Below are 21,213 nucleotides of genomic sequence, written 5' to 3'. Positions count from 1 at the left end.
CACGTTCATCCTCAAGCAACCTGACGGCCCAGACTGCTCTTTTCTCTCTAGCTGATGATTGTTGCACAAAACACCAGTCTGCATTAACATTATTACCATGTTAACTATAATATTTCAAAACTAAAATACATCATGTGTGATACTCTCATTTTGGTAGACATGAATTTGAATACTTGATCATAACTTCTTTTGGATGCTATTAAAAGAAAGCATAAGTAGTTCCAACTATCATACACGGTTTTAATTTGGTGGAAGCAAAGGTCCTAACCAATGACGACTCCACATCCTTGATATGTCAATTGGTAGCCATCTACAAATCATTTTGTTGAGAAAGTTTACATTATGTCTGTTTGAAAATGAAACGAAACAATAGAAGACACTGTGGAGGAATAATATACCCATTGCAGTTCAATTTCATCTTTCTTGCCCCTCTTGCTAGGAGTATCTACAGAATAAGGGAGATTCTCACAAATCTTTGTATCCCAACATAGAGGCTTTATATAAGGAAGAGATTTCATAAAAAAACTTCAGATATAAGTTTTATACCACCCAGATCCTTTCACATTTCTCCAATAACTTTACAATCGTTGGAGATTTTCACTATTCTCCAAGCGGATTGCTCTATTAACTAAAAATGTTAATGTTAAGAATATGATATTTTATTAATTTATATAGTTATTAATCTTTAAAAGTTTTTTTTCAAGATTTTGATTATTTTAGAATATATTTTAATAATATAAACAAAATAATTTATTTTATCGTATATACACAAATTAAAAATTTTAATTCAAATTTCATGTTATTTATTATATTATTTAGTGTATATAAAATATGTTTTATAAAATTATAAAGAGATTTTAACTGTGGAAACTTGTCGAACACCATAAAACAGGAGAGTTGCATATTTATTTTTAAACACTTTAGCAATTGCAACTTACCGTTGTAATTCTTTTTTTGGTAATCAACTTACACATTCGAATGTCACGTTGTACGACCAAGGAATAATTGTGTTTCTTTGTCTTCTATAACTATGTCAAGTTTACACCTAAGCAATGGATTATGGGTGGTGGCCGGAGGCAGCAGACACGGTTGATTATTAATCATATATACATACATAATGTTGGGGGAGTTCCAATATATATTGCATGTCTTGCGCATAGGTTACACGTGAAAGATGGTATGGTGCACTCAATTATGAATATTTTATTTTGTCCTTCTTTATTAACGTGTGACTCATAATTATCCTTGCGGGATGAGATCTGTGATCCGACATGGAGACCTAGTGCCGGTTGATAAATTTTCATATATATCAAAAAGTTGTGTGGAACTATCTGTAATAGAATATCATTTCTTCAAGAAATGACAATTATTCTAAATCGCATAATAAGATTATCTATCGCATGTAACGTTTATAAAAAAAGGAATGGTAGTTGTAAGTCCAAACCAAGTATTCCAAAGTACTGAGCCTCATCATCAATTACGGTGAGTTCTTCTCTTCTCTTTTCTCTATTCCCATCACACCCGATTTGTTATTTTTCTTAATTATGTCCTTTCATATTACACAAGATACATGAGGTATATTGCCTGAATAAATTGGTGTATGTTCTTCTATAAAATCCAGAACCTTCGGTTTTATAGAGGATTATTACTTGCTTCAGTCATAAACTTTTTTTAGTTCATCACAAAGTACTATCTGGGCCGGGCCTGCCTATATGCATTACTAGGCCTGGGCATTTTATCCGGACCCGAGGACCCGATCCGGAACCGATCCGAAAATACAGGTTCGGGTCCAGAACCGGAACCGAGAATTTTATCCTATTGGGTCTAAAGATGGAGGATCCGCGAGTAGCAGGTTCGGATCCAGAACCGACCCGGAACCCGATCGGATATTTTAAGAACCGAAAGTTAGTAGATTTTATTAGTCTTTATATGTGTTTCGGATCTACTGCAGGTTTTCAGATTGTATTTTCTTATGGTTATTGCTCGTTTTCAAAATTTCAAGTTTGGCGGTCGGGTAAAATTAAAGATTCATGGGTACAAGTAGATCCGAAACACATATTTTAGACCAAAAATATATAGAACTGACCCGAAAAAATCAGGAACCGATCTGAAAATGTGCCATCTACCCGAACATGGACCCGAAATACTTGGACCCGACCCGAAACATTAAAGAACCGAAAAAAATTTGGGTATTAATGGGTATGAGAAAATGGATCCGAACCGACCCGGACCCGACAAGACCCGACCCAGAACCGACCCTAATTTTTTAAAGTACCTATGTGGGTCCAAAACTCCAGGACCCGAAGGATCCGGACCCGGAAAGACCCGACCCGAACCCGACCCGAGGATCCGGATGCCCAGGCCTATGCATTACTCGCTAACCAAACTAAATTTACACCTATCCGAACCAAACCGAACCATCTGTTTAATTTAAATGTATTTTCCTCTTCCAATAACCAAACTACATACTTGAAACCCAAATTACCCGTATCGAACCGAACCTTTATTTACTAAGCTTGTTTGTTTGGTCTGATGAAATGAACTATGTTTGTAGGTTACCATCTCGACTACGTGTTTGATTGGACAAACTTGTAATATCAATGTCAGAGGTTGGATCTATAGGCCTCTCATCCTCTTCCTCCATCTGAGGATCAAACTCCCCAAGTTCTCGGCTGTACTCATCTGCCATTATAGCAAACAAACAGTTAGAGTGTCGCCAAAGATTATCATCATTGCAAGCCAAACTTTAAAAAAATCACACAACATGCACACATTGAACATTCATAGAGATATATCTTCATTTCCCAACAACGGACTATGAACTATGCAAGCCTCAAGAGAGAGAGATGCTGCGGACACTCACCAAACAAGGTATTGAGAGAGGTTGGGTGTGGAGTGGTGGTGAAGTTGAGACCAATATAAAACGCCAAACCTAACAGCAAAGTCATCATCAGATACGTCGGCGTAGCCAATGCCCAATACCTGCTTGGGTAGTAACGGATCCGTATAGACTCCAACAGTTTATCTGGAACATATGCCCATATCAAGAAGATCACTGTCACAACAACAGTGGATATACACCCTACAAAACCATACACCTCAGAGGGCTTAGCTCCATGCACTTGTGATGTTCTGAACGGAGATGACCTTATCATGTCTGAATCCTGAAAATCAGGCTTTTGCTTCTTTCTCTTGGAGAAGGTTAAACTAGTCTTGGACTATTAACTAAATGAGCTTCCTCCATGTCTTAGTTTTAGAAGACAAAGGAAGCCACTGAATAATCACAAGATAGACAACCACCACAATGATCAAATCAAATAAAAAATGAACCTAATTTCGAATTAATGGTTGATCTTCTACCAACAAGAAAATAGGCAATCAGTTGAAGACTCAGCTACAAATCGTATAAGTTCATGGAAAAAGTCAGAGCAATCAAAATTGACAACCAATATTACCGTTGTAATTCTATCCAAACCGGTTAATTGAACTGAACCTGACCAGACCAGACTTGATTTTCCAATTATATTTTACTTGTGTTCACTATGTTTCAGAAAGATAAAAAGTTTTTTTTTTTTAATATTGTTTTGTTTTTTTATAAATAATTTTATTAATTAAAAATGATAAAAAAATATTTTTATTTATTGAATTTCTATTAACTTAAAACTGTAGAAAATAGTTATTTACAAAATGCTTTATATTATAAAAAGTAGTTTTTTTTACCATAAACCAAACAATATCATTTTAACTGAAATGAATTTTTTTATTTAGACTTAGAATTATAGTTTTACTAGTAGAACAACAAAACTAGATAGTTACAAAGGTACACTTGTCTACTAAACAATACGATTGAAGATTCTTTAATCTGTAAGAATTTTGTAGACGTAGAGACACCTTCCCCGCAAGCTAACAGTGGGAACTAGCGTGCTCCGGTTTGTGAGTGTACTCATAATCAAGATGCACAAAAGCCCTTTCAATCTCCTGCAACTGCTCCAGCTTCTCTTGCAGCGCTTCTCCAATATCATGAGCCACTTGCAGAGGCATATCAGCTGGAAGAACAATATCAACCTCCACAAAGTAATGAGACCCAAACGTGTACGCCCTCACCGTGTCAATATGCCTGATCTCTCTATGGTGGTTCCAACACAGGTACGTAAGCTTCTGAAGATACTCCGGCGTTGCTGATTTCCCGACGAGTGAGTTCACGTTCTCCAGAACCGTCATTGACCATGTCCGTATTGTGTACAATGCAAGCTACAAAAGAACATTTTTAGGAACAAGTAGAAAGAGAATCTTTTGGTTTTAACTTACAATGATGGCTCCAACTGGATCCATCCAGTTATCGAAGTAATTGGCGAGGATCACTGCAATGAGTCCAATGATGTTTGTGATGACGTCGAAGAAGTGGTCTTGAGCATAGGCTTTAACAATCTCGTTGCTGAACGATCTGCAGTAAAGTACGAGAAGGAGTTTGACTAATGTGACGGAGAGCATGATCCCAACCACCCAGCTCTCTTGCTCTTTTGTCAAGCTGAACTCCTTTTGCTGTAATAAAAAACAAGTGAAGTTAATGTCTGAATAATCTAGACCAGAACTACAAGTTTCAGAAACTTACACTGGACACCATCGTCCGAAGAGACTCCAAGATGATCTGCAACCCAAGCGTGGCCATCACCGAGGCAAAGACTAGGATTCCCAGCGGCTGCATCCGTTTCTTCCCGATGGGGTACTGATAAGGGTTCGGGGTCTGCATCGAAAAGGCGGTGAACCAGAGGATGAATCCAGAAAGGAGATCGAGAAGAGAGTCCAACGTGGAAGCAACGATTGCTAGAGAGCCGCTTGTGACGGAAGCGTAGACTTTAGCAGCAAAAAGAACCATGTTCGCGATGTTTGATATTCTGATGGCTAACGTCTCGCTTTTAGCTAGATTGTCTTGCTCTTCCTGTGTTTTGTGTGCAGAGATAAGTATCAACCGACGAAGAAGAGACGAGTCAGGGATCATATCTAACCTTTGACATTCCAGGGACAAAGCCACGTTCCGCAAGCTCGTCCATTTCGGTGAAGCCTTCGAGCATCTCTACTTGCTGCTGGTAGTAATCTGCTACATTGTCTTCTGGACCTGCAATAACCACCAAGTCACATAGCCTTATAAATCATGATTATGACAAAATTAATTAGAAATGTCCACAAGAAGGATTAAACTTGATTCAGACTTATCAACTAAAATAATTATTGATAATATGTTTTGAAGAATCAACAAAGCTAAAAATAGCAAAAAAAAGTCAGCCGAACTAAAAAAAAGTCAAATCATTCCCAAACACAAAGTCTTGTCCTAATCAGACAAAAAAAAAAACAAATGTCAGAGCATTTACCCAAGCAGCCAAGACAGTTATGGAGTTTGCTCGGAGATTTCTTCTCCTTGTGCTCAGGAGAAACCTGGAAATCGTCGAAGTTCAGCTGCCACGAGCGGTCACCGTCACCGTCACCGTTAAACACGAGCAGCGAGATCCCTTCGTCGCCGTCTTGAATAGCTGGCCTAGCCATTAGATTGAGATTCGTACGGCTGCTGATGCTGGCATTAACTTGAAGAGACGGCGAGGGTAGTTTCGTAATTTAAGGTAAATGGATCCGAAGAGGTGTATAGATACACTAAACTACGACTGGTGTGGTAGATGTAACAGTAGCCACAGAGATACTTTGAGTCGTGTCTTTATCAAATGTCTTACGTGGCGTGTTCTCAGTGGGTTTGTTATCTCGCACGTGATTGGCGGCGGCTTCCTAGACACGTGTGTAAGTGAAACTCCAATTGTACACACGTGACGTGGTCAAGAAACGGCGTCGTTTTCTAAAGCGGGTAAAATTACAATTTGGGCCTACTAAAATATTAAGGCCCAAGTAATCTAGGGTTTTTGGCTTCTCTTTTATCATTCTCGTTGCTTCCGCAATAAAAGTGCCTGCGGCTACATTTTTAGTTTAGGGTTTCAACTTCTTAGTTAGCATCTCTCCAGGTTTGTCCATCTTCCTCCATCTTCTCCACTGCTTCGTTAGCGTTAAGCTCGTTGTATAGATATTCGATTCTCGTTTTGTACGCTGTGTTACATTTCATTTGAACTTATTGGATTGTCTTGGGTTCTATTACAGGTTTTGAGTGGGAAGAATCATCTTGAGCTATGTCTCCAGCTAAAGGTAAAATATTTTTACATTTTATTACCAGATTCCACGTGGGTCTTTGTTGAATCTTTGCTAGAGTCTCAGGATGTCAACCTTTTACTTAGGCTTGAGTGTTACGGAAACGCTAATGACTTACCTTTGATTCATGTTTTGTAATAACGGTTAGTTAGGTGTAGTAAGAGTAATCAGCTGAGATAGTGTTCGAATAGTTGTTAAAGCTCTCTTGTGGTGGTGTCTTATGCAGTTGATACCACGAAGAAGGCTGACCCTAAGGCCAAGGCCTTGAAGGCTGCGAAGGCAGTTAAGTCTGGCCAAGCCTTCAAGAAGAAGGACAAGAAGATTAGGACTAAGGTCACCTTCCACAGGCCAAAGACTTTGACCAAGGCGAGAGATCCCAAGTACCCAAGAATCAGTGCTACTCCAAGGAACAAGTTGGATCACTATGGGATCCTCAAGTATCCATTGACCACTGAGTCGGCGATGAAGAAGATTGAAGACAACAACACTCTTGTCTTCATTGTTGACATTCGTGCCGACAAGAAGAAGATCAAGGATGCCGTTAAAAAGATGTATGACATTCAGACCAAGAAGGTCAACACCCTCATCAGGTAAGGTCAAAAGAGGATAGTTTGTATTTCGTGGCTTGCAAGTTTGATTGCTGTTTATTTGACACAATTGTGTTTTTGGGTTTTGTTGCAGGCCTGATGGAACGAAGAAGGCTTACGTTAGGCTTACACCAGACTATGATGCTTTAGATGTTGCTAACAAGATTGGCATCATCTAAGTTTATCTTACCTCTCCTATTACAAAAAGTACTTGTGGTTTTGTCTCAAGTAGTCAAAATGTTGTTTTACACTACATTCGTGTTGCAGTTGATTGCTGAATTCAAGCTCTATGTTTTTTGGCTTCTTAACAGTGTTATCATATACCACTTTATAAACCTCTATAATACAAATTATACAAATGCAATTCCAGGAATTGACTTGTCTGTCACCACATCCACATGTAAATGAGTGGAGAAAACTGAGAAATTACAAAATTGAAATTGATCATCAAAAACCTCGTCAGGTGTAGCCATTATGGCAGTCTCTTCACTCTAAATCTGCTATTTTGTATTACGTTACTATTACCACTAATCTCCAAACAAGGTTACTAACATTGCTCTGATTATCTCTATCAATCTTGGCTACTGATACACATTTTTTCACCAGACAGATATTCTATGTCCAAATTTATCACTCAAAGCTTCTAGTATCTTTCCAACCGGCAACAACCTTAACCACTTGGAGAATAGCAAGAAGCCAAACTCTTCTGGGCATTTTCTTATGATTTTGCATTTATCTCTTAATTGATGGATAATACTAATAGGCTGCTTTATATTTATTAACACTTGAAGTAGCTAACCAAAGCAATTGGAAGAAAAGGAAAAGCTCTTGTGTGAGTAGGAACCTTACTTGCAACTTCAGCTCCAGAAACTTTGCTTCTTGCTGAAGGTAATGTGACCAAAACATGACTTCGTTGATCACGCTCATGTTGTTGTTAGACACATTTCTTTAATTTATTCCTTTTTTTTTATAAACACTGAAATTTTATTAACAAAGGAGGAATACAAGGGTGGAATGCATTTTTGGAAAAGTTACCGGCAAGTCTCATGACTTCCGGAGACGAAGCTCCACAATCGGAGAGTCAAAGTCCCAAACATGGGAAAGCTAAAGAGACAAGTACATGACGCAAAGTACAAACTAACTACTTTTTTTATAGCAGGCTTTCTTAATTTAAATGCAGAAAAAAAGAAGTACAAACTAGAGCAATTTAGGTGTACAATATAGGAAGATAACGAAATTAGGAAAAAAGAAAAGAGAGGAAACTTGTCACGCTTAAGTCAGTGACAAAGAAGAAACTAACCCTCCACTCAACTTTTGGAGTTTAGGTTTACTAGGGTTGTGTCTGACAGGAGAGATTTAGTTTGATTTAGTACTGTAGTTTAAAGATTTGGTTACGATTTTGGAATTTTACATTGATATCTGATTAGCTATTGTTTTCTGCAGGCTTCATCTCTCTCCACAAAATCTCTGACTATTTGTCTCCTATACATACAAGAGATTGTATTACGGAAATACTCAATAAGAAAACTTTTATAAATTAATATCTCTATAAATTAATAAAAATTTAAAGTCCCAACATTATTAATTTATAGATGTTTTACTGTAAAAAGTAAAACGTACCCAACCAATTTATATATTAGATATTACTAAATTAAATAATATGTTTCCAAATAAAATTTCTCCTTCAATTCAGGAACTGTTTATACTAAAAGAGTGATATTGTAAATATTTAGCATCCAAACTATAGCCATGATTTTCGTTAGCTATTATATTTAAGAAAATAATATATTATCTATATTTTGTTTCCTAATAATAATTATCATCTCAAATTAAATATATATGTTGAACTTGTTTATATGATATGGAATATATACAATATATGGTTTAACACACACAAAAATCATGACTTAGTCAATGTAAAGTGGCCAAATATTACAAATACATCATTTAATACAAATTAAAAAAACTAAAACAGAAAATTAATATCCGCACATCAAGATCTAGTTTCTCTTGATATACAAAAACATTTCATTGGTAAATCCAGATTTAGTTGTAACAAGCGATAGAAAATCGCTTAAAATAATATGAGGGTTATGAAAATCATGCTTATATATGTGATCAATATAAATATTATTCAAGACTTGAAGATGATATATATCTTAACCTATAACAAATTATATATATATAATCATTATAAACCATCTTGAGAACATGAACTTGAACTATTTAAGTATTTCAATCCAATTAATAGATTTTTCGAGAATAAGATGCTAACATAAGCCTTAACTGTACACCTAAAATGTAGACAAGTTTTTAATATGAGCCATGAGTCTATACTACTCAAATTGTATTTCCTAAAAATCATTGAAACTAAACTCTAAAAGACCCGTTACAAATCCATGAAATAAACTTGAGAATGGAGCGAGTCTTTCACATTGGACCCATGTAAAATCTTGAACTATTTTAGTACTTTCAAGCGTTTTCCGGCGATGGACCGGAGATTAACGTCAGGCATCTTGCCGATCGTGAGAGAGGGAGAGGGGGAGAGAGAGAGAGAGAGAATTGAAAATAATTTTTTTCAAAAGGCTATATATTTAGCCTAGCCTATAAATGCAAATAAACGTGGTTAAATATTTTTTGTTGATAAATATATATGGGGGTGTTATTCAATAATGCTTAAATAACAATTTCCAATGTTTTGTAATCTATTAAATTTTAAATTTTAAATAGTTTTTAGTTGTTGAATTCTAAAATATTTGTTGTATTCTTTGGATTTTGATTTCAATAATTTGTTCATGAGACTCCACATGAAATCAATTTTAAATACAAAGAGTTTTTAATTCATATGAAGTTGAATAATACTTGATTATGAAAATCGGGTTTAAATCATTCATTGAATAACAAAATATTTTAAATAAGATTTATAAATACCATATCAAAATAATAGTAGATATTAAAATAAAATTTAGAATCATCATTTTGTGGATTTTTTTTTAGATTTAAACTCTGTTAAACTAGATGCGTATACCCCTTAGTATTTTAAATAATAACTATGTAAAACAGATTTATTTCATTTTTTATTTATTAAGCTATTAAGATAACTGGATGCACTAATTATGTTTCAACTACGGTAACATTAGTTGGAAAGCAACTCATAAGTTTCAAGAACTGGGTACACTAGACTAAATCATATAATGTCTTGAAAATCGCAAAATTTGCTTATTGTTTCCCTGAGAAACGTTGGGCTCTGCGTGAATGAGTAATTGAAATTGACAAAACCAGTATTTCATTGGCGCTTTGCCAATCGTCATGAAAAGCTTCCAAGACTTTTTGAATAGTAGTGCATGATTATGAAACAAAACATTCAGTTCTTCACCATTGAGCCACCTCTCGTGTGAGACGTTTAAGACTTATTAAACCTCTGCAAAAGATAATACATCAGAAAATGTGAGTAGACATATATAATTTGCTAACGCATAAATCTCATCAAGAGTATGAGTTTCGATTCACATTCCAAACAATGAGTTTCAAAAAACAGAAAATATGGAACGATAAAAGAGTATTCTTATGAACATTATACTTTAATACTCGAGTGAATCAAGAAATCAACCTAGAAAACTGGAAAACAAGAACCGTTGCAGTTTGAAACCTAGAAACTAACAATCATTCGAATCCAAGAAACAAAGTTACCAAACAAATGGTACATGAACAAAACATTACTAAGATCCTCATGAACAGTATAACTCGTCTGAAGATTTCTTGATGTTCAAGAACAATTACAAATAGGGTTTTGATATCTAGAAAACTAACAATCATTCGAATCCAAGAAGCTTGCGTACCTTGGTTCAAAACTGCGATAACTTGAAAATTGACTGATGCCATTTTCGATATGTGTGAGGGAGAGAGAAGAACTAGTGAGAGAGATTTGAGCGTCAAGAAACAGTTTTATATGAATCATTATTTAACCTATAAGAGGTAATTGGATGTATAGCGCCTAAAAACGTAACAAGAACTAGATAGTTAATCTAGTGGCGCCAAACTATGATATTTGTTTAACATATGGAAAATGAAAGTAAATCAAAATAATTGTATTTTTAATTGTAAGTAGGAATAAAAAAACATATTAATCAATGAACCTTAATTTTAGTTGCATGCTTATGTGAAAGTCGGATGAATTGGTTAACTCACCTCTTTGGGTTTTGAGTTTATCTATATTGGAGATAATCACAAATCTCTTACAATCCGTATTGATACTCAAACATCCACTCCTAGGTTCACTTTTTTCCAGTATTTTGATTATAGAAAAGTATCTACCATATTAAACATGTCTCTATTTTGGTTTGGTTCAGAGCGTTTTTCTATATCAAAATTTTCTTGTTGATTCATGTGTATTTGTTATTATTGGTGTTCATGACTAAAATTTATAACTTATTTTTTCATATATGTTTGAGATTAGCAACCTTCATGTTTATTTATGTTTTAGCTAATGAGAACATACTTCTTATGAAAAATTCTCCGTTAGTTTTAGAAACTTGCATTTGTTCTATATATACAATTAAAATTTTAAGTTTTTCTTGTTAATTTACATGTATTCATGTTTTAGTAAACTTTGGAGGTCAAATGTCTAAATTTTTGTATAATTATTTTTTGTGTCTGGACTTATTTGATATTAAAAGTGTAATATGTTGGAACTTTGTTATTTTATTATAAATTTGTGTGTAATAATTATATCTTACTATTATCTAAATTACGCAAAATTGATAGGAAGACATAAACCTTTTTTATGTTTGAATATTATTTTAGTTGACTTTTTGGTAAAAAAAATTCTCGGGAAGTCTGTTGAAAAGTTTTCTCGAGAAGTTTACTGATGAAATCTGCTAATGAAATCTGATGCATGATTCTTATGATCTTGAAAATGTGCATATCTAACAATACTTAAAATTGTTTCAAAACAGATAAATTTTTTGAAGTAATATTTTAAGCTTAAATAAGAATAAAACAATTACAATAAGATATGTATATATAAATTTTTGAATCTAACATACAAAACAAAAAAAAAACTTTATATTTTTTGAAACAATAACTTTTACAACTACAATAATAAGAGTCGTATGGATTCAAGACGAACTACTGGTACAAATATTTCATCAAAGTCATTTAGTTCAGTTTGAGAATATCCCTGGGCCACAAGCCTTGATCTTTTTTATCCACTTCAGCTTCGCAAGACACATCATCACTTGCATTTTCTGCTTTAGACTCATTTATCGTGGGTTCTTTTTCCTCTTGTTGAGATTCAACTGGTTCCAGTAACATGTTTTGATTGTCATCGAACACCAAATTCACAGCATCTCCTAAGTAGAAAGTTCTCTTGTTGTAAATCCGGTATGTGATGCTGTTGGTCGAGTATCCGAAGAATATTCTTTCATCACTCCTAGGAGTCAAATTTTCCAAGCTGATCTTTATCATTCAGGATATAGTAGATGCATCCAAATTTATCAGTTTAATAATATATATCTTACTTTACTTTTGGAAGGAAATATAACCAATGAAAAATACAACTTTAAGCTAAAAAATAAATCTTATAATCTATAACTTTATTTGAATTTAGCATACAGAAACATAAACATAATTGGTGAAATACTAAATCTTACCAAATTTATCAGTTTGTATAGCTGACTTCTCTAATTAGTACATAATTAAAAAAATTAGTGCATCATGGTTTAGTAGACTTCTTGTAACACCCGAAATTACAAGAATAAGTAGAATCCAATTTTTGATTAAAATGATCTATCTGAAAGTTTTAAATTCTTGAATTTCAAGAAAGTTTGTGAACAGTTCAAAAGATAGAAGTTAAATTTGTAAAATAGACGAAGTACATGGACTAAAGTGCAAAAGCATGGAAAATTTTGTTTTTAGCAAATATATCTCTAAAAATCGTTGGAATTATCTGGAACAACTCTGAACTTCCATATCTTAACCTTAATGTGACATATGTATATGCGTTTTAAAGCCCCAACGCCGTAGAAGCTGTCTCTCTCGTCCAATTAAAGGTTTGGTGAGCTTTCGAAACCCATTTTTCCATCATCTCCAGATTCATCAACTTTGACCAATACATGATAATCATATGTGTTGTTTTAGGTTGCTTGTATATTCTGTTATTGGTGCATTAATTCTAGTCGTGTTTAGCCTTGGTCGGAGTAGTTGGTAATTTGGTAAGCTCCATCTTTCAGTTGCTCTTGTCTTGTTCTCAAAAGGTAAATCAAGATTTAGCTACGGGTTGTGCAAAAGCATGCTTGTTTTGTGATCAATAAATACTTGGTCAAGACTTCAATACCAGTAGTAAATGAAAATAGAAACAAAATAAATATAAGTAATTTGACCAAGTCTTGTTCAAAGAAGATGACAAAAGGCAAAAGAAAACAAAGAGGAGATGATATGCGGAAACAAACACGGCACTTATAAAAATGAACTTAACGTTCTTTCCTTTTTCCCGATAGAACTAGGCCTTGGTTGATGTGAACCAAACTTGGGACGTAAGAGCAGACTGGGAAACAGTAGGGATCTTCGTCATCAGAATTCACAGCAACTTCTCCGAGATCCACTTGTTTAAAATACCCATTCTCTCCAGTGATGCAAGCTCTTTTGTAGCGACCATGTATATCTAAAGCGAAAACCACTGCAAGTTTCTTTTCCTCGTCAATGAAGAAACTTGCACCAATGAGAGGGATCATATTATTAACCGCTAAGAAGTACAACTTGCTCCATGCCACCATATGGGGCTCAATCTTAGTTGTAACCCATATCTCCATTGCATTTATATCCTCGGACTGATACAAGGCTGCAAGCTTATTCTCTCCGACACTCGATAGAGCCACGGTGTCTTCATGGAGATGAGAGTGAAACGGCACGTGTAGATGTGGTCCAAATCTCTCTTTTGTAAAATCAAAAGAAACCAAGAAATCATCCACATCTCCGTCTGCTTCATTTGCGCCTTCTTCAAATATTACTTTTTGTTTAGCGAAAAAGTAAGTGTTTCCCTTCACTGTCAAGCCGGGTCGAAAATACTCGATATCCCAGTCGGGAGTGACATCAAGAGCCCTCCACAAGTTAGAGTTCATATCGTAGATTTCGAACTCAAAAAGGTATGTGGGCAAGTACTGATCATCCACAAACCTCAATATTTTGTAGGATTTCTTGTTTTTATCGTATCCGAGAGCATACCTGTCCAGCCTGTGGTAAGCTTTTTTGGGCTGGATCCACTTGGTTTGTCCTAGATACGGGTTCCAAACCAATAGCCTCGTCGCACATAACAACAAGCCGTCGCAGTGAAACACTTTAGATATCTCAATTTCATTGAGCTTATCAATCGGTTTTATAGATATTGGACCAACAACAGAGCCTTCCTCGTCCTTGAGTATTCCGTTGAGATTGATTCTCGCTGAACAAACCTTATAATCCATCATCATGAACCCCATAGACTGCTTAGCTCCTGCTTTTCCAACTAGCCTATCTCTCGTTGAAGCATTCCATCTTTTGCAAGTGCATCTTACTTTTCCAACACAAGTAATCGGAACTTTCGAGAGTATCTCCCCGATCAAATCTCGGGAAAGATCAGAGATAGTAGTCATTGTTTGAAACAGATGGCGAAATAAATTAGGGTTCTATCTTTTTCACGCTTTCTTTTATAGGGGATATACCACATATTAGATTACGCTTAGTATATATACATGTGACACACAAAAACGGTGCGTTTAACCACCGACATACACAATCTTATTGCTTTTAAGATCTATAGTTATTTAGAGAAACCAGAGATAGGGGTAGAGAGCGTCTTTTTCAGACAATCTGTTCTTATTTTCTATTGTTTTCTGGAAGATTATTTGCTTTTTTTTAATACTTAAAATCGTTGTCATCAAGTAGGATGATGAAAGGATCTTGAAATGACTGACTAAGAATATTCGAAGAAAACAGCACCATTCATTGAATGCTCTCCAGAAATCTGAAGCCTTTACATAACAAAATTACAAAAGCTGACACATCAAGATCAAGTACAAAACTATCTCTCTCACGAAGATGCTTTTCTTATGTGGCGATCAGAAACCGCAATATAAAGAATCTCCAAAACACGTCCCGATTCAAAAAAGAAATTGTTGATTAGATCCATTATGCTCCATTACCCACCACCGCATTACATCACGCTCGTGCTCTAAAGCATATACTTTTCGATAACTTTTTGCAGATTACGTATGCAAAGAAAGAAACATAAAGCAATTGTTTATATTACACAGATGTATATGTTGCAGATTTCTTGTCCATCTGTTGGAAATATACGTAGGAAACCCACAAGAGACTGAAGATTTGTTACATAATTCAAGAACTCAAAAGCAGTACAGATTAATTATTCGTATCAAGTACTTTTAATAATGCAAAACATTTCATATATTATTAGCCGGATACAAAATTTAACAAAGCCAAAATTAGCAATACAATAACATCATCACTCTTGACTCTACCAATCAGTACCGATCCGGTATTTCGAAATCGGACTCATTGTTTACGTTTATTATATTTTATAATCGCCGTTAGTGCTTTGTTTATTTTAGACTGATTCATTGGTGTTATGCCTCGAGGTCACAACACTTGCATCCATGGTGTCCGTTTCCGTGTTTGCATTCAACGAGAATGTCACAACTTGTGGAGTACTACGTGGGAGCTCTATGTCCATGTCTGAAAATGAATTAGATGGTTCGTCTTTGCTTTTGCCCCACAAAACGGAATAGAGCCCAAGAACTATCACTATTGCTCCAAGAATCCTACATAAATTATTTTGATGTATAGTTGGGTTATTGAGATTTTTGAAAAGTCATTAGAGCTTCAAAAGCTTACGTACCTTCCAAGGTACATAACCTCAGCAAGAATTATAGAACCCAAAATCGCAACGATGACCATGCTCAGTGGATTGAAGGCAGTCACAAACACCGGTCCTCGAGTTTTCATTATTACTCCTTGAACGTAGTAACCAACACCTGAACATATTACTCCCTGCATCATATCATATCACAGTAAGATCATTTAATTTGATATGTATATATAACCCGAATCAAACCCTAGATTATTTAATAGTATAATAAGCTTACACCATAAACCGCGGCTAGTAATTTGGAATCCAGTTGAATAGCCCAAGCAGAAGGATTTCCCCTTTCAATAAAAAGTGCCACAATAGTGCTTTCAATAGATCCCATTAAGCATATGTAAGCCGTCAAGGACAGCTCTACCGGGTACGATTTAAGCGTGATCGCCTGAATATATTTAACCAATCATCAATTGAGTGGCTAAGTTCAATAACCGGTTCCAATATATATATTTGAATTTAAATCTTGGTTTTAAAGTTACTTGGAGATTGACAAAACCGGCCCAGCAGATGCAACCGATAGCGATGAGGAGTGCGCCTTTTGTAAGATCTGGTGTGACACCGGGATTAGATGAGTCTTGATGACTATCGTTAGGATTAACCCAAGGCAATGGAACTAAAGGTCCTTTCACAACAGTCATAAGCATTGCTCCACCAACTGTCACCACTGTCCCTAGAATCTTGGCTTGGCTGTGTATTTTCCTGATGTTAACCTTCTCTAGTCTACACATCAAATTTATTGATCCTTTAGTCCAGAAAATTCAAACTGGAAAAAAACTAAACCACAAAGGAAAAAAAAGCTGTGTGTTTAATTACCTGAAGATCCATGCCATAAGAAAGGCAAAGGCAGGGAGAACATTGGTCATTGCAGCTGTGAAAGTTGCGGAAGTGTACTTCATTCCAGTGTAGTATAAGTTCTGATCAATTGTTGGTCTATAAACATATAAACACAAACATAGTTTAACAGTCGGTACTTTAAACTTAAGAGATGAATTTATAAGTGTTCAAATAAACAAAAATGAGTAAAATAATCTTACTCCAATAACCCAAGCAACGCTATCTTGAAGAAGATGGGCAGCGTCATCTTTGGCCTCACTTTTCTGCTCATTCCAAAAGAAAATTAAAGCAAAATATTCAGAAAGCATATTGATGTCTATGTAAAGAATACGTAGACATTATAATACAAATACGTGCTTTACTTTTACGTACACAATACGTTAAAATCATACATGCATGACCATAGTACAATTTTAATTACACCAAATGAAAATACTATACCTATCCAAGAAAAAAGCAAATGGAGCAATGAAAATTGTGGCAACGATATGGCGATATGCAGCTAGAACGTGAGGGCTCATGCCTCGATCTAGTGCGAATTTCGCTATGATCGATAGTCCAGCGTATCCGAATTGAAGAGAAATAACAGTTAGGAATGGCTTCCATGTTTTTAAAGCCATATATCTCTACGTACTCTGGTATAAACTGAGAAATAGGAATAGTGATGTAAGAAAGAGCTGATGGAGAAATGTGGGAGGGTATGGGGTTGGTTTTATAGGACGGTTTTTAGGGTTTTGTGTAATTTTTCATGGGAATTTAAAATTTGAAAGATGACTTTTGGGTTAGGAGGTATTCTAGGGATTCCACTAAGTAATGCGAGTCTGATAGTTACATATGCCATTCTCACTACATAGAATAAATATAACATCATTATATATTATCCCTGGTTTATAAGAAGGACATACATAATTATATTAGTGATTTGGTTGTCGTGATGATGATGGAAACATCAACTCATATTGTTAATTATAAAAATTCAAACAATTTGCTTTGGTTCTTTTAATCAAGGAAACTGAGTACTCACGGATTTAACCGCTTTAAATACCATTGAAGATTCCATAGATTTCACATATTTTTCTTACAGAAAATGACTATGCTCAATTGTTATCCGATTACATAAAAGAATATCAAGTTGTCCGCATGCTCCTTTTATCCCAAATCCGTATGTCATCTTTTAATTTATCAAAATAGATTTTGATGATTTCGTATATACATGTTGAGTATTGTAGCCTTTCAATCTTTATAAAAATGCACATATATAAGTACATTTTAATATAACAATAATAAATTAAAATATCGAATAGTTTACTTTCCTTTTTTAGTTTTTCTATTACGAACTATTAAACAGATATAATGTTAGCGAACGATATTGAGTAAAATTATAGATAGTTGTATTAGCTGCAATAATTGTTCCTTAAGAAAATACCAAAAGATATTAAAAACCATCATAAAAGAGTAAGACGAATATCATACTCAGCAAACAAATGGGGATAATGAGTCTCGTTTTAGGAACACAAGTGCATACGTGTCAATTTTGTATTTGTAGACTGTGATAAGAAGAGATATGTACAGGTATAACGAATAATTGAACCCACTAAATTAAATAAATATAACTTCAATCGAGCTTCAGAAAACTTTAGAGTATGTGATTATATATCCACATAACACATTTAATAAGTGGATAACCGCATAATGCATCCGAATCGGATCATATGTGGAAGAAAGAAAACAAAATAACTTTTGGCCAACGTCGTGGTTGAGGATTTCTGGCACTTTATGATTCTCTCCACCTGGAGCCTATATCGCTATATAGTAGTAGTATTTTGATTAAAACTCATAATGGAATCTAGATATATGATATATATCTGACGAATGCTACAGAGTTTAATTCCTGACAGCCCGATTGTGTATATCATAGCCATGTTATGTGGCGAACCGTCCCTGACGACATATATTCCCATCTTCAGTGCAATATGCTATACTTTTTCTACATTAAGATAAATAAAATTTTAGTTCGTTTTGTTTTGTACTTTTAACCTGTTCCAAGTGTCACGATGTGTGATGTGTCATGTTAATGAACAATGATGATTGGTTAGTGAAATTAAAATCCAAATACGTTCAATATACTTTTAGCGCAAGTAAAAAAAACCATAATTGTGATACATCATATAACCGAAGAACCAATGAACTTACACATAAAAATGTAAGAAGGTGAAGTGAATAGGTCGTTCTCCTCCACCATATTGGACAAATTTGGCAAGCTGAGTTGACATCGAATTAACTGGCTCTTCCAAGTAGCGGATGATGCAGCACAACTGATTTGATAGTTGATTCGTAATAGATAACTATTGATAAGAAAACATCATCATATTCTATCTTTTGTATCTTTGGGATTGTTATTCGATAAAAGAGCTATTGACAAGAAAACATCAACCAACAAAACATATCTCAAAACTAGATATTCAACGGCATCTTTTATAAATTACAACAATATCAAAAACTTAAAGAACCAATATTTGTGATAGTCTACTAGTTTATATTGAAAGATTAATTGAGTCTTTCCATGATTATAAGAAGAACAATATATATTCAAAGAATTAAAACCGAAGAAATAACCGAATAATGATATCTGCATCTCCGCCAAAACAAGTGGTATAGTGGGGTCTAAAATTTATTCATCCTGCCACCACCTGCGCCAGTAAATAATTAATTTTATATCAATTTTCTTGTGTGACAACTAATCATAAAAATATCATCTAGAGTATTTGCTTGAATTGACAGCATTTGAGGCTATGAAATCGAAGTAGCCAAAGGAAAGTATCACTTACATTGTCTAAGAAAAGGTTTAGCATGCATATAGAGTGAAAAGATGTTATATATAATATAAAAAGAAAAGAGTAGATAAGATTGTGCTCGTGTTTCAAAAAAAAAAGTGTTTCGAAAAAAAAGATAAGATAGTGCTTAGACAAGTCTCAGATATCCGTTGGTGTCCTATTTGGGGTTGGTTTCGTGGTTTAGGCTTTACAATTAATATATCATTCTTTTCTCCACTAACATTGCCTGTTTCTGTAATATTCTGTTCGATTTGATAATCGTATTGATTTGTTTCGGATATTCACAAATTTGGATATGGTTAATTACATACAAATATCCATAGAAGTGGGCATTGTAGAATTAGAGTGTTGATTGTAGTAACTAGTAAGACTATAATTTTAGCCCTAATCAAAATCATTTCATTTCAATTAGGTTCGGTTTGTTTCAGGTTAATTAAATATTCTACTCATATTTATATTGGGCCTTGGTCAGATATGTAGCTCAAAGCACATATGACATATATAAGCTAGGACATAGTGCTTTCATTTCTTGATTTTAATAAATACAAATTTGGCTCTTCAGCAAAGCAATTGTTTACACCTTAATCGCTTATATGAAACGTATATTGTCATTGCATATGTACTACTACTAATGTTCAGTTTGTTTTTTACACATTTTTAGATTCGTGTTGGAATCATGAATTTTAAAACAAACTAATCCGTATTTTCTCTTGAACCAGCACTATACTTGAGATTCCATAAAAAGTCAAATTGCTTAAAGAATTGCACCAACACATTACATAGCCACAAAGCCATATGATCCAATCGAAGAGAGTATGAGTGAATAATGATGGAACTTAACTTAACTGGTGTTTGGCAATGGTGTGTGATGAAAAAACAGATAAAACAGCGAGGCAGAAGAAAGCAAAGAGAAGCATACTAGCCGATGCGTATCCTCTGCTGAAGAGCTTATCTACAGGATCAGTCGAATCCAATACGACTAATGCTAGAAATGTATCTTTTAAATCTTTGGTCACTCCAAATCCAGCCGCCGAACCAGTTGCCACTAGATATGATATTATCTGTCCAAATACCATTAATTAGAAAACACATTTCAGTCAAGCTTTGTTGATTATAGGTTCAAAAAAGCATATTCTTATTTACCTTGTCACCGTAAAAATCCAGTTGATAATTGAAAGGGTTTTTAGTTCTGGTGGCGAGTTCAGAGATTGAGAAGAACAGTTGTATGACAGCGTAAAGTAATCCAATGATAGCGGCTGAAAACATGTATCTTCAAGCATTCAAGAAAACAAAATAACAATTAAGTGAATCATCATAAGAAAACTTATAAATGAGTTTACTACGTCTTGATTCTTGACATATCATTCGACGCACGAAGCTTCCACCCAATTAACGGTTTGTGACATGTTTTAATCTCAATCAAACTAATCAACCTGCATAAAAACTATACCGAAGAAAAAGGAAGAAAAGAAAAGTCAAGAGGTTCGTAGGGTGTTGTTACCTATAGGCATAAACATCTTTGAAATGAAATTTCAATGAGTTTCCTTGAGATACAATGGTGACGCTGTTGGTGCTTAGGATGATGACAGTTATGACAAGGAAAGCCACAGTCAAAACTCTAAGAGAAAGGAGTACTACTCTGAGAGAAACCAAGGGTGGTGCCATGTAAAAAATAAGTAGCTATTCAAGGCATTTAATAGGTATTTTCTTATAAACCTGGTAATCAAAGAGTAAGCAGAAGATAAGCCTGAGATGTTTGAACAAGACATGAAATGTCAATTTTTATAACTAAATGTCAATTTTTTGTAACTTAGAGAGATATGAGTTGACTTTTTCTCGGTGGGATAAGAACATTAAT

The 21,213-nt window shown here is 34.7% G+C and overlaps 5 protein-coding genes and 1 pseudogene across 5 annotated transcripts; 1 reads left to right on the top strand and 5 right to left on the bottom strand.

Annotated features, from left to right (window-relative positions):
• Positions 1–36: 36 nt before the first annotated feature.
• LOC106448926 lies at positions 37–3,562 on the bottom strand (annotated as a pseudogene).
• A 177-nt stretch (positions 3,563–3,739) lies between these two features.
• On the bottom strand, positions 3,740–5,682 carry LOC106447469 (metal tolerance protein 11). Its single transcript, XM_013889395.3, has 5 exons — positions 5,370–5,682; positions 5,007–5,116; positions 4,613–4,939; positions 4,309–4,542; positions 3,740–4,251 (listed from the first exon to the last, which is right to left on the bottom strand). Exons 1-5 carry the CDS (start codon positions 5,539–5,541, stop codon positions 3,904–3,906), a joined length of 1,191 nt encoding a protein of 396 aa, XP_013744849.1. The 5' UTR covers positions 5,542–5,682; the 3' UTR covers positions 3,740–3,903.
• Positions 5,683–5,897: 215 nt separating this feature from the next.
• On the top strand, positions 5,898–7,076 carry LOC106447470 (60S ribosomal protein L23a-1). Its single transcript, XM_013889397.3, has 4 exons — positions 5,898–6,005; positions 6,139–6,183; positions 6,413–6,776; positions 6,868–7,076. The coding sequence occupies exons 2-4, from the start codon at positions 6,168–6,170 to the stop codon at positions 6,950–6,952; spliced, it is 465 nt and encodes a 154-aa protein (XP_013744851.1). The 5' UTR covers positions 5,898–6,005; positions 6,139–6,167; the 3' UTR covers positions 6,953–7,076.
• Positions 7,077–13,113: 6,037 nt separating this feature from the next.
• Positions 13,114–15,016, bottom strand: LOC106450274 (putative F-box protein At3g20030). Its single transcript, XM_013891925.3, has one exon. It carries the CDS (start codon positions 14,399–14,401, stop codon positions 13,244–13,246), a length of 1,158 nt encoding a protein of 385 aa, XP_013747379.2. The 5' UTR covers positions 14,402–15,016; the 3' UTR covers positions 13,114–13,243.
• Positions 15,017–15,161: 145 nt separating this feature from the next.
• Positions 15,162–17,212, bottom strand: LOC106450273 (WAT1-related protein At2g39510). Its single transcript, XM_013891924.3, has 7 exons — positions 16,963–17,212; positions 16,722–16,784; positions 16,501–16,617; positions 16,167–16,407; positions 15,911–16,072; positions 15,664–15,815; positions 15,162–15,586 (listed from the first exon to the last, which is right to left on the bottom strand). Exons 1-7 carry the CDS (start codon positions 17,139–17,141, stop codon positions 15,373–15,375), a joined length of 1,128 nt encoding a protein of 375 aa, XP_013747378.1. The 5' UTR covers positions 17,142–17,212; the 3' UTR covers positions 15,162–15,372.
• A 2,870-nt stretch (positions 17,213–20,082) lies between these two features.
• LOC106447468 (CASP-like protein 4D2) lies at positions 20,083–21,159 on the bottom strand. The gene is made up of 3 exons (XM_048778636.1): positions 20,857–21,159; positions 20,499–20,625; positions 20,083–20,416 (listed from the first exon to the last, which is right to left on the bottom strand). The coding sequence occupies exons 1-3, from the start codon at positions 21,018–21,020 to the stop codon at positions 20,192–20,194; spliced, it is 516 nt and encodes a 171-aa protein (XP_048634593.1). The 5' UTR covers positions 21,021–21,159; the 3' UTR covers positions 20,083–20,191.
• Positions 21,160–21,213: the final 54 nt, after the last annotated feature.

Source organism: Brassica napus, chromosome A4 (genome assembly GCF_020379485.1).
Source record: "Brassica napus cultivar Da-Ae chromosome A4, Da-Ae, whole genome shotgun sequence".
NCBI lineage: Eukaryota > Viridiplantae > Streptophyta > Magnoliopsida > Brassicales > Brassicaceae > Brassica > Brassica napus.
The sequence above is the reverse complement of the archived record's forward strand: the minus strand, read 5'-3'. Positions and strand labels throughout refer to the sequence as shown.

Excerpts from the sequence above, each read along its gene's own strand:
- LOC106450274 (XM_013891925.3), bottom strand. The coding sequence starts at position 14,401 with ATGACTACTATCTCTGATCTTTCCCGAGATTTGATCGGGGAGATACTC.
- LOC106447469 (XM_013889395.3), bottom strand. The coding sequence starts at position 5,541 with ATGGCTAGGCCAGCTATTCAAGACGGCGACGAAGGGATCTCGCTGCTC. Across the intron at positions 5,117-5,369 it reads TAACTGTCTTGGCTGCTTGG|GTCCAGAAGACAATGTAGCA; the intron begins GTAAATGCTCTG and ends TGGTTATTGCAG. Across the intron at positions 4,543-4,612 it reads TTCGGACGATGGTGTCCAGT|CAAAAGGAGTTCAGCTTGAC; the intron begins GTAAGTTTCTGA and ends TTTTTATTACAG.
- LOC106447470 (XM_013889397.3), top strand. Across the intron at positions 6,777-6,867 it reads AAGGTCAACACCCTCATCAG|GCCTGATGGAACGAAGAAGG; the intron begins GTAAGGTCAAAA and ends GTTTTGTTGCAG.
- LOC106447468 (XM_048778636.1), bottom strand. The coding sequence starts at position 21,020 with ATGGCACCACCCTTGGTTTCTCTCAGAGTAGTACTCCTTTCTCTTAGA. Across the intron at positions 20,626-20,856 it reads AAAGATGTTTATGCCTATAG|ATACATGTTTTCAGCCGCTA; the intron begins GTAACAACACCC and ends GAATGCTTGAAG. Across the intron at positions 20,417-20,498 it reads TGGATTTTTACGGTGACAAG|ATAATATCATATCTAGTGGC; the intron begins GTAAATAAGAAT and ends GTATTTGGACAG.
- LOC106450273 (XM_013891924.3), bottom strand. The coding sequence starts at position 17,141 with ATGGCTTTAAAAACATGGAAGCCATTCCTAACTGTTATTTCTCTTCAA. Across the intron at positions 16,785-16,962 it reads TTTGCTTTTTTCTTGGATAG|AAAAGTGAGGCCAAAGATGA; the intron begins GTATAGTATTTT and ends TGGAATGAGCAG. Across the intron at positions 16,073-16,166 it reads CCGGTTTTGTCAATCTCCAA|GCGATCACGCTTAAATCGTA; the intron begins GTAACTTTAAAA and ends AAATATATTCAG.